The following is a 12,655-nucleotide window of genomic DNA, read 5'->3' as shown; positions in this document are numbered from 1 at the left end:
GGCAGCAGGAGCTCTGTGGTCCCTGGGAGCAGCAGAGCTGATGGCTGGCACAGGAACCCCTCATCAGGAGTTCATCAGCACTGTGGCACACTCGGGAAATTGGAATCAAAAACAAATACACTCATGTAAACTGTTCAAAATGGTCTGCAGATGCCTGTTTACAAAACACAGCCATGACTTAGCATTCTCAGGAGACTGAATAATTAAACAGAAAACAAGTTATATTTATTCATGTGCTTTCAGGACCCAATGGCTTCTCCCCTTCCTGAGCATGAAGCACAGTCCCCCATTTGGAGAGGGCACAGCCTGTGCTGTGGGGTGGAATGGTGATGGGATGGGGGGAGGCTCTGCGTCTGGCCTCTGTGGGGTGGAAATGGGAGGCTCTGTGTCTGGCCTCTGTGGGGTGGAATGGTGATGGGATGGGGGGAGGCTCTGTGTCTGGCCTCTGTGGGGTGGAAATGGGAGGCTCTGTGTCTGGCCTCTGTGGGGTGGAATGGTGAAGGGATGGGGGAGGCTCTGTGTCTGGCTTCTACTGCTCGAGCTGCCCACCAGACACAGTCAACCCCAGGAAACCTGGGAGGACAGGGACCCAAATGATAAAGACTTGCATCTATTCTGCTTCCTTGGAGGAAGGTTTTTAGTAACAGGAATGCCACAGTTTAGAAATCATCTTTAAATCTCACCGGAGGAGGCCATCCAAATTTACATTTCAAATTAAATGCCTTGGGAGGTTTAGGGGATTATCATCAAGACAAAGATGGGACCTCAAGGTTGTGTGGGGTCCCTGGACCTCCCCTCCCAGCCTGCCTCACCAGAGGAAATCACACCATATTATACACGAGGATCCAGTCAGGAACACAGAGTCATTCCTGACACCCTCTTTTCTCCCCACCCTGTCCACACTGTTTCCAAGCCCTGTCCCTTCCCCTTCATCTCCACAGTCACCAACTGTCTCTCTCCTGAACTACTGCCTCGGCCTCCTCAATGGTCCCCCTGCATTTTTCCCTCTCTCCCACTAGTCCGTGATTCACGCAACAACCAGAGTGATCCTTTAGCATGAAAATCATACCACATCGCTGACTGACTTAAAATCCTTCTGATCACTTTCCATCTCCTTAAGTTAAAGCCGTGAGTCCTTACTTGCTCTGCCTGCTCCACCTGGCTACTTCCTGCCTCTGACTGCATCTGTGCCACAGGACCTTGCCTTGTGCCCTGTGCTTCAGCTGCACTGGTCTATTTCAGCTCCCAGAGCAGTCTAAGCCTCCATCCTGCCTCAAAGCCTTTGTGTGGGCTGTTTACTCTAACTAGAATGTCCTTGCTCCCATTTTTGGCCTGGCTGGTTTCTTCTCAGTTTAAAGATCTTCGCTTCACTTAAATATTCCCTACTCAGAGAGGCTTCCACCTCCCTCCCCCTACCCCTACACACATACATCCTAATAGCCCTCCCCTGCTATTCTCTTGGTATTCTCTCATCTTGTTCTTTTTATCCATAATGCTTATTGTACTGTGTAATTTGTTTGCACGTTCTCTGCCAGCCCTCTCTGAGACACCCCCCGCCCAACTCCCTCAGGCCAGCAGTTTGGACACTGTAGTAATAGATACAGCTTTGAGGTGAAGGAGTGAGCTCCCTAGACAGGAAGTATTCCGGGGATTGGAGCCAAAGTTGTATCTACTCTTGTTAGAACATTCTCAGAAGGTTCCTGACCTGGATGACTTGGCTTCTCAAAAGTCTCTTTCACATTTCCTGACGATTTCTTCAGTGGAAATACCTTAACTGGTATTTCTTTCCCTTCTGAGGGGATGTTATGTAATTAACACCAGCTGCAATAGAAATCCCAAAATCTCAGTAGTGTGATGCAGTAAAGGCTGGTTTCTCATCCTCATCAAGTCTGATGGGGTCAGGCAGCTCTCCCTAAACGGTGGCTAGACCATGTTCTTCGCTCTCATTAAATACATGACCACACAGCCTCCAAAGGAGGGGAGAGGAGAGCATGGATGATGACTGTGTTATCCTCCAGATAAATAAAACAGAAGGTGTATGTCCTCTACTGAACCAATAAAACAGTGGCTTCTGTTGAAACCAGTGTTTCCATTTCAGTCTGAAAGCAGAAGAAACCGACATCCCAGCTCAGCAGTGAGACAGAAGGAGTCCCCTCTTACCCAAGCTCGTTATTCTATCCAGGTCCTCAACAGACTGGATAAGTCCTGTCCTCATTGGGGAGGGCGATCTGCTGTACTCAGTCTACTGATTCAAATGTCAGTCTCACCCAGAAACACCCTCACAGACACACCCAGAATAGTGCTGGAACAAATATCTGGGTGCCTTGTGCCCCAGTCAAGGTGACACATAAAACTAACCAAGACAATGACACAGAGGTTGTGTGGCCAGGCATGTTCACCTCCCATCACCTACCATGTCAGACTCAATGACATGGCCCCATTCTGACTCCAAGAGAGGGCAGGAAATGCTCATAATGAGTGCACAGGAATTGGAAGATGAGCTAGCATTTAGAAACACACAGCATGGCGCCCTTTTGCTAGTTAGGCAAAAACTGTTTGCTCTTCTCTACTGACTTGTTCAGGAGATTCTGGATCCAACCTTAGAGATCTGTATGAATTTTTGTAAATTTTGAGTAACTCATTTATAATTATATAAGGTAATACATTATTTTCCCCTTAAGACACCAAAGTAACAGGCAGTTAAGATACTTCCATTTTGCAAATATTTTGAGCAAAGGTATGTCCATCATCTCTGGGCATAGACTCAGTAGGGTGAGGGAGACCCATGGACAGGCCGACCTGACCAAGGCCACCCCACACACAGGAACAAGGCGGGGTGGAAGAGCTGGTGCACAGCACTGTGACAGCCATGCCCCTGCTGACCGGGAGGCCCTGTGCTTTCCACCTCAGCACTGACCCTTTGCTCCTTGCAATGGATGCCTCTCCTGCCTGCCACACCATGGCACCCCATGGCACCCAGGATGGTGATATCACAGCCCCCGTGCACTGAGTTCTGCTCTAACTTCCTGTTCATCTGCACATAGCAGTCACATTAAGGTTTGGTTTCCCCGAAACCAAAAAGATGTATTGGCCAGAGGAGGCTAAATGGAACCCCAGAGCCCTGTGATATGCACAGGCCCCTCCTGCAAACAAGGAGGATACTATGCCAGGCGGGGATGTCCTGATAGCAGGACACAGGTGTGCCAGGCACACAGGGAGGGTTCTACCAAGAAAGAGGGCAACCAGGCTCTACAGGAGTTACGGGCCCTTAACCTGGGGTCTGTGGACAGGCTCAGGCCTCTGCTCTCCCTCCCAGTTAACACTTGTCTTCTCTGCTAAGCCATGAGCTCCCAGTTAGCAAGCACCGGGCCTGTTTTTCTTGTCAGTATATTCCCGCTGTATCCTGGCTCCTGGTACCAGCTCCATAAATAATTGTTGACTGAGCGCTACCATAATAGTTCACTTGTTTAAAACTGCTTATTAAGTCCCTTCTGTGTGGTAGGCATTGTATTAGGTGCTGGGGATACAACATAAATAACGCAGATACAGTCTCTGCCTTTATGCAACTTACAAAGGTGTTTGTTCACACCAGAGAGCAGTACGTGATAACTAAACTGTAATAAAAGTTGAAGATACACCAAGCAACAGAGGCCAGTTGAAAAAGTAAATTACCCACTGACTTGCAGGTAATTAACTAGTAATTTTATTGCTGTCCCCAGAATGAAGCAAGCAAGAGGGAATGACAATGGCAGAAAGATTGAATCCGATTACACATAAGGAAACAGGAGATTTGGGACTTATGCAAGTGCTCTCTTGTGTGGCTTTGGAGCAAGTCTGGCTAATACAGAGCCACCTGTGCAGGCTGGATGAACCTGGTGCTCTAAACAGGAATATTGACATGAAAGACTTTAAGACATCCTGTCCCCAGCCTCCCATCTGCAAAAATTCAGCAGTTATTTGAAACGATCCCAGAGTGACAATCTCTGGTAGAGGGAACAGAGGAGAGAAAAAGCACACCATCCCTCACACCCCGCCTTGCGTGGTCCACCAGGGCATGCCAAAGCAGCTTCACCCTGTAAATACCAGCCGAAGTCACAAGGTCCAGGAGGTGTTGGGATGTTGCCCTATTTGGTCAGGAGACACTGGATGTGCACACTCCACCTTGGTTCCTCCCCTACTCACCAACTTCACAGTGTGGCTCTGCTTGCCGGGATGGGACCAGATCAATAGAGTTTGTCACTCCAATGCCCCAGCTTCTTTGGTGGCACCCAGGTCACCTGAGGGGTTTGTTTCAGGAAACATATTTCATTTACAAGGAGAACAATGTGGGAAGAGGCTGCAGTTACAGAGATGTGTCTAAGCGCCTGGCCTGTGCTCCCTCTCCAAATTGCCCTCATTCCCAAGCAGGCCGCTGAGCCTCAGTTTGCCCTCCGAGGCTCAGTCAAAAATATTGATGTGCAGGCAGGTTACTGAGCTTTTGACAGGGCTTTTTCACCAGCAGCATCATTTGAAAAATGGCAAATGTCCAAGTAGGAATGTGTTCCATTAGTGTGTTTCTGACATAAGAAAACTAACACCAGCTTGACGAGAATTTGATAAATTTAATTTCTATCGCTACAAAGCAGCAGAATCCTGTTTGAGAGGGTGCTGATGGGTTTATGAGTGTCTCATCGAGTTCAAGTCAGTGTGAGAAATAGTGCCTGAGATTAACTCAAAGCTGTAATAGGAACTAAAACCCAATTCTCCAACGACTGAAATGTCATGGCCTCCTGCTTTCAGGAAGGATGTTTGTTAGCCTGCTTATGGTAAGCCCATTAATTCGCTGTGACCGCCCCTTCTCTCCAAGCTCCAAGACTCAGGGAAAAAGGTGAGGATGGGTGTTTGTAGCATCTCGTGTCTGGAAAACCAAGGGCATGCTACTGCACTGGTTTGAAGGGCCTAGAGAGACAGGCCATGGCCTTGAGCCCACCTACTGTGTGCCAGGCCTTATGCTAGGCACCAGAGTGCCAAACAGCCCTGCCCAGAATCTTACTATGAGACAAGCAGCCTAGCTAGTGGCCCAGGAAGCTCTGTCTTATGCTAACCAACCCACACTGACTTGAGACATCACTGCAGTGTGACCCATGCCTTTTCATCTCAGGGAAATCATGGGGCAGCCCTGGTCTGTGAGAACCCCCCCAACTCTCTTGCCCTCCTCATTCCCTACTTGCAGAGGAGCTCTCTAATGCCAGTTTTTATAGCAGGGCATCAGTCTCTTGTTGGGCACAGACTTCTGCCCAGCAGCCCAGACAAGCTCCCTGATGGGCTGCTCAGACCCCCAGCCCAACCCTCTCTTTCTAACCAGCCTCTGTATGTAGGTAGACACATTCTCACCCCAGACACAGCCTCTGGCTAAGCCCTCTCTCACTGCCCCCCGATCACACTCTGAATGCTGGGCATATCTTGTTTGATCTTCCAGGGACCTTGGAAACCTTCCCACGTAGTGGCTAACGAGTCCACAAATGGTCATTTAGCACGGGGGCATTGGAGCCACAGCCAGGAGCCAGAAGGACCCCTCACTGGCCCCTGGAGGGCTGCATGTGGCATCCTCACCTTCCTCTCCTGTCACCTGGCTCCCCACCAGAGCAAAGCCCAGGCCTGGGGCTTCTCTGGTCCCCAGCCCTGCAGATGTCCCCCGCACAGGTGAGGTTCAGGAGATGTGTGATCACTGAACCCAGATGGAAGGCCATCTCCACAAATTCCAGACCCTCACCATCAGGATGTGAGGCTCCACAGGATGGTGGGGTTTGCTCAGCTCTCCACACTCCCTCCCTATGAAAGCTGCCCCTATCACTCTCCAGAGAAGGGATAGGGTGGAGGCAAGACTGCAGTAGCCTAAATCAGGTTTCAGTTCTGATGATTCTTTCTGTCTTCACTGTATGATTGCAGCTATCTGCCCTGATCATGAACAATGCCCGAGCTTCCTGATGCAGTTGTGATGGAGATGGAGGGAAGGGAGCGGGCCCTCTCTGCATCCCTATGATGGTCATAGGATGCCAATCTGCCCAGCATACCCTTTGCGTTAGACATTTTACTCCAGCCCAAACACCTAGTCCCTGTCCCTGGAGGCGGCCACACGGCCCAGGCCTGATGGGCCAATTAATACCTGCAATGAGAAGCAGCCCCCATCCTTCTCACTGGTGTCTCCCAAACCCACCTTCTCAAGGGATCTTTAGCCCCTAGCCTACAGGTAGGTAGCATGGGCTTATTTCAAACAAGGAGCCTAGAGCCAAGCTGAGCCCTTTCTCCACTGAAGGCCAGTCTCTTGCATATCCCCTGCCACACAGCTTTCCCATCCATTCTGGAACATCCTTAGTCAGGGACTGCCTATATGGGCTAAGGGGAGGGCTAAGCACAATATTCAGTCCTCTTGCTTCAGTGTTTGCTTCAGGGAAGAACACAGGAGCTGTATGCAGCCAATCAGAGCTCCCCCACGCTTTTCTCCAGGCTCTCAGGAAAGATTTGGTCCCTTCCTCTGGGATCCCACATACAGAAGCAATGTGAGTGTGGAGCCATGACTGGACATCTTGCAACCAAGTAGAGAATGCCACTGCCGAAGGCTCTGGATGCCTGCAACCTCTCTCACTTCCCTTAGATTTCCCATTATGCAAAACAAACCCCCTTTTTTTCTCCTAAGCTATTAATAGTTGAGCATTTCTGAGAGTTTCTGTTCCTAAGCCTAAAAAAGTTCTGATACATTCACCAGGACAGTCTCTTTCAATCTTCTTCACCTAATATCTGTCCAAGTGTTTCTTTACATTCAAACTTCAGGATCCCAGAAACATCCCATGAGGTCATCTTGTAGGTAGGAGCCAAAGTGTGAGGAGCTCAGGATGGACGAGTGGCAGGTGCCAAACAGGCAGACACTGAGGTCTGAAGACACAAATGCCATGGGGAGCCAGCTGGCACAGTGGTAAATAATGTTGGAGACACAGCAGGGGCAAGATTGGGACTGTTTCTGGATTCTGTGTGGTCATCTGTGGGTAATAGGGAGCCATTGACGGTTATTGAGCAGGGCTGAGATGTACCTTGTTCTGCCAGTGGCAACAAGAGACTTTCAGGCAGCAGGGGCAAACTGGAGGGGTGACCATGCAGGAGGCTATAGGGGGCCTGGGATGGGGCAGGGAAGTCCTCAGAGGGTGTTAGGAGGGAAGCCTCAGTGGGACTTGACACCCATTGGTGCTGTCACTGGAGGCATCATTTTTACCATTACCAGCAAGTAGGCAAAGAACAGGGGCAGATGACACTTAGGGGCAAGAAAAGAGGCAGCGGGAGCACTTACGAGACTCAGGGGGTCTACGGGGACATCCACATCGAATAATTGGCTCTGAGTCTAAAGCAAGTGTCAGGGGCCAAGCCCTCATTGTATCCATGTCTAAACTGAGGCCCAGTGACAGGAAGGGAGCTGCCAAGACCCCTGAGCTTGTCTGCAGCAGAGCCCGGCCTGCGGGCCCAGCACATGATGTTGTCTCATTTTTTACTCTCCCTGGAAGTCACCCTGGGAGGCCACTTAGCAAGGAAGGAGGACCTACCAGGGGGAGGCTTGTTGACCAGGAAATAACTGGGAGTGAGGGTAGAAAGAGAGGGTTCAGGAGCCATAAATCCCTTCAGGATTTCGAAAGGAGCTGGGGAATATTGACACAAATTAAATCCAATAAAACATTCATTTGATTAAACTTTAAGTGATCCAAATATTTGCTGTTTGGTTAATGTTCGTGTAGCTGACAGGAGCAGAATTACGATGGTTCTATCAGTATTCACACACTCTAATTTCGCATGAGTTTTTCCTGTGCAAAGTGCACATCTTCTACATACAAATGACTGGGAGTAACTCAGGGAGGAGGTAGAAGCCAGTTATCCCAGCCAGTGGAGGGCCGCAGGGACACGGAAGACTTCCATCTCCCATTTGGATTTTTGTTTCCTATTAGCCCCGTGTTTGAGGCTCCTGCAGACCTTTTTCTAGAGCTGCCTGGAATATATGACTTTGGGGTCACACAGAGGAGGGGATCCTACCTTTCACATCAGTCCTATGTTCCATGCTCCTAGCGTGTGTCTAGAGCCCCAGGAATCCCCAGCTGACCAGACTGCCTCATCTCCCTGTCTCCCACTTGCACTCCCCTCTCTGTGTACCCAGAGCCCCTCTCATTTTGTAACACAGTGGTTCTCAGGCCACCACAGAACCCTTTGGGATGCTTGTTAAAATCTGGATATCCACCCAGCCCTCCAGAGGGTCTGCATCAGCCTGAGGCAGAGAGACAAGAATCTGTGTTTTGTTGTGTTTTTTTGTTGTTGTTGTTGTTGTTGGGTTTTGTTTTGTTTTGTTTTGTTTTTTGAGAGTTTCATTCTTGTCGCCCAGCCTGGAGTGCAATTGAGCGGTCTCGGTTCACTGCAACCTCCGCCTCCCGGGTTCAAGTGATTCTCCTTCCTCAGCCTCCTTAGTAGCTGGGATTACAGGCATGCGCCACCAAGCCTGGCTAATTTTATATTTTTAGTGGAGTCAGGGTTTCTCCATGTTGGTCAGGCTGGTCTTGAACTCTGACCTCAGGTGATCTGCACACCTCGGCCTCCCAAAGTGCTGGGATTACAGGCCTGAGCCACTGCACCTGGCCCAAGAATCTGTGTTTTAATTACCCCCAGAGATACAATACAGGTCCAAGAATCTGTGTTTTAATTACCTACCCCCAGAGATACAATACAGGTGGCTGGGGAGCCGCAACTGAGAAGCAGAGCTCTAGGGCCCAGGGAACCCTGCTGCCTCCAAGAGTTACTCCCCGATGGCCCAATTGGTCTTTTCCTTCTAGTCTGTCTGACCACAGATGAGACATGTAGAGAAAATCTAGGTTACTTTTGCAGCTAACGTGACTTCACAAGACTTACCCCATTGGGAGAAAAACACAAATAGATGCTCAATCCGTTGTAAAGACTAGTGCGAGCTGACAATTTTAATAGTCTGTGTGAGTAGTGCTCTGTCTAAAAAATGCTCTGTGTTTCTGGCTTCCACCCCACGTCCCAGCTGCTCTCCCGGATGGCTTCTGAGTGTCCAGGGAAACAGCACGGTGGTGCACTGTGGTCTCACTTCCTACGGCAGCGAGGGATTCTGGGTTGCCCTGTTTGAGGTCACTCCAAGCCGAGCTCAACCCCAGGTGTGCTCGTGATCTGGGCTGGCAACCTGGTGGACTCAGAGGTCAGGAGGCTCCCCCAAGCAGGGCCCCCCACAGCCACAACTGGCCTCCACGCCCCTTGAGGCCAGGAGTGCTTCCCTTTGGACCCCGGTCTGGCAGCCCAAGGCAGTTCTCAGGTACAGAGATGATGTTGCTGAACGCCAGGGGTTCAGTCTGGGTCTGCTTGCTCACGTCACAAAAAGCCTATCACTGAGACGATGAGTATTGCCAGGGAAGAAAGGCTTTAATCTCAGTGACGTCAGCCCAGAGATGGGAGACCAGTCTCAAATCCATCTCTGACTCATGTTCGGGATTTAGATGGTGGGGAATTAGGGAGGGGTAAGAGAAGAGCTGGTCAACAGGTTGCAGGTATGTCTCATTGTCCGGCTGCAGTGATCTGGGAGGCCTGATGGCTGGTTTTCAGATAAAAGTACTCAGGTAAAACAAATTTAAGTTTCTCCAGCTTCGGTTATGTGGGAAAATTGGGCTTGTTTCCATACCAGGAGCCAAGGTGATTCTGGCTGTCTGCCCAGACACATGTGGTTGCCCCAGGTGGCAGGAGCAAGCAGCACAAAGCCTCTCGGCCCAGGGGAGCCTCATGGTCATCTGATGAGAAAAGGATGCCTCCTCTACTCTTGGGGAGAATGCTGAGGTCTGAGTCCTACGGACCTGCAGAGTACGGTGGAAGCTAAGCCATTTTAGCAAATTCTCATCTCTTCCCCCTCTCCAAAGCCTGGGTCTTGGTACAGAGTTAGTGCCTTCTCTGTCCTGCCCTGGGCAATAAGCCTGATGACTTGGAGGTGGGAGGGCAGTGAGCAGAATGTGATTTAAGGGAGAACTTGAAATGCGTCACTTTAATGTTGGTAAAATATTATGCCAGTTGCGTCTGCATCCATCATTCGGTGCGTATCTTTCCTCCAGGGTTCCTTTACCGTGAGTCACATTTTTCCTGTGTGTGATTGTCCCCTCCCCACCAACCTATTGGCTCTTTTACTGCTTTATTTCATTTTCTCCATTTCTCATCCATCCATCCAACAGCACTGATGAAGCATCTAGAGTATTTGTTCGTCTTTGTGAGCCCAGGGCCAGGCCGCTGAGCGTTTGTGGAGGAGGGAGGGCTTTGCTGCTCAGGATCTGACCTCAGGGCTCTGCTTTCAATACAGCTGCTCTGCAGTGCCTTGCACCTGCGGCTGTTTTCACTCCCTCTTCCCCTCTCCCACACTCGAAGGCAAGAGGGTGTGAGCACAGATGTGCTGCCTGCGGGGCTGCTGCTGTCTGGTCACAGCTCATAAGTGTCCTGTTGAGTAACAGAGCTCAGCTCCCAACTCTGCTTTGCTCCAATTCCGGAGGGGAGGATACATCTGTTGGGGTCCCCTAGGTCCCAGTAGAGTCATAAGCATAAATAGGGTTCCCAGCATTTTTGCTGGCATCCCAGAATAGACAAAATAGTACCACCTGCACTGAGAGCCAACCTGCCTCCCACAGCTTATGCCACCTCTGGCTATTGCCCCAGCCTCCCTGAGTGGACAGATTTGGGGAAAGAGCAAAAGGGAGCCAGTTCCATCAGTGGACTGCTGACTCTCCCCGGAAGCCCAATCCCTTTTGGGCATTTGAACAGCCTGAGTTTGATTAATTTTTTCATAAATCCTGAGAATTTCAAAAAGCTTGTGATTGCAGAGAAATATCTTAGATTCTTCCCATTTGCCCGAAGAACGATCAGCCCTAATGTCAGTTATCAAGTCCAAAATGGCAAGGACTAATAATTCCTGCAGCCTGAGGTATACTTCAAAAAATTAAAAGCTACGGTGCATGGTCACAGAACAGAAATCCAAATCCAAGTTCAGCGAATCCTCAGACAGAAACAAACCTTCAAAGATCAGCCAGTTCATTCCCCGGACTTCAGACAGCGCAACCTTTACAACTGACCGCAGATGGATGAGAAACCTGTTGGCTCACCCGCAGACCTTGGCTGCCCTTAGCAAGGCCCAGACTCCAGGAGGCCAGGGGAGCTGTGAGCAGGGCACCGCACCCCTGCCTCCCTGGTCTCTGTGGCAGGCCCCTGGCCTTGGCAGCCCACATTCTTGGCTTGACACAAATCCATGGCCCAGATTGTCCCCATCACATTAACTATGGTTCTTGACCTGTTTGGACTCAGCCTTTTGGGCATTTGACCTAAGTCTTGGCTCCTCGCCCAGCAAAAGCGTCTGTCTCTACATTTAGTCAGCACATTGTAAACAATTTTCAGGGAGCCATGAAGCCCTCTGGGCCCTTCCACCCAGTAAATTCATGGCCATTCACCTTGAGTTGAGACTGCACTCCCTGGGCCTGCACCTGACCGTGCCTCCTCCTTTTCCTTTGCAGAAGTGGTTCAGCTCAGCCTCGCCCCTGAGGACAGGGTCAGTGTGACCACAGTGACTGTGGGGCTGAGCACAGTGCTGACCTGCGCTGTCCGTGGAGACCTGAGGCCACCAATCGTCTGGAAGCGCAACGGGCTCACGCTGAACTTCCTGGACTTGGAAGACATCAATGTAAGTCACCTGGAACGCACTCTGAGCTCAAGTGCAGCTCCCTAGGAGAGTACAGTGGGCAAGATGCTATGGGCAGTGGCAGGGCTGGAGAGTTTTAGTTTAACATCCCATGTTTGGTGCCCTTCTAGCCTGTTATTAGCCTGGCAGTATCATAAAATCCAAGTCCCACCATGGCAGAAAATAAATGAATGGTGGCCATCAGCCTGGTAGCTATGTCCAGGCTAAGGGGAAGGAGGGATGCAGTGGGTGGGGCAGGAGGCCTCTGAGCAGGGCACATTAGCAAAGGTCTGGAGGTGACCCTGAAAACGGGCTGTGTGGGCCTGCTCACAGGCTCAGAGGGATGGACCACAGGCCAGCAGAGAGCACAGACTCCACAGCTGAGAGAACAGCGGGCAGGAGGACCTGAGGAGGCGGCTCTGGGCCCTAACGCTGGGTAGGCTATAGACAGCTGCATGCGGGGAAGGGTGGTCCCTGTGGAGGCCAGAGGTGAGCCACTGGAGAGGGTTGGCTGGAAGGAAAGTGCCAGCTGCCAGGTGAGAAGGTGGAGGGAAACCAGGTCAGGCCAGAGGGTAACTACTTTGGGGACGTGCGTTGCTGGGTAAGGGGATGAGGGTGTGATGGGTTAAGTGGTGCTGTGTGGAAGAAGAAAGCAGCTGAGCTCACACAGCCTGGCGTGGCCAGCAGGGGGGACTTCTGTGCTCGGGGAACCAGGCAGCGTCTGTTGGGGTCCCAGCATCATCTATGTCAGCTTTGTGACTTTGAGTAATTTAAACTGCCGGTCCTCAATGAATTAATCTATAAGAAAAACATTAGCAATACTTCCCTTCTATTGGACTTAAAGAAGTGACATAATTCAAGGATATTTATTGGTCCAGGTTTGGCACAAGAGGTGATGTGGCTTCCCAGAAGTTCATGTGAGAAGACAGA

General features: G+C 50.5%; 1 protein-coding gene across 3 annotated transcripts in view; it reads left to right on the top strand.

Moving 5' to 3' along the window:
- FSTL4 (follistatin like 4) overlaps positions 1-12,655 on the top strand; it is a 435,486-nt gene that overhangs the window by 361,702 nt on the left and 61,129 nt on the right. For all 3 annotated transcript variants that reach the window (XM_012441992.2, XM_064366315.1, XM_012442064.2), the window contains one exon: positions 11,562-11,728. In XM_012441992.2, coding sequence (XP_012297415.2) covers positions 11,562-11,728 — 167 coding nt within the window. The remainder of the gene's footprint in view (positions 1-11,561; positions 11,729-12,655) is intronic.

This window comes from Aotus nancymaae, unplaced genomic scaffold (genome assembly GCF_030222135.1).
Source record: "Aotus nancymaae isolate 86718 unplaced genomic scaffold, 86718_ANA_hifiasm-v0.15.2.pri h1tg000064l_1, whole genome shotgun sequence".
Classification (NCBI taxonomy): domain Eukaryota; kingdom Metazoa; phylum Chordata; class Mammalia; order Primates; family Aotidae; genus Aotus; species Aotus nancymaae.
The sequence above is the reverse complement of the archived record's forward strand: the minus strand, read 5'-3'. Positions and strand labels throughout refer to the sequence as shown.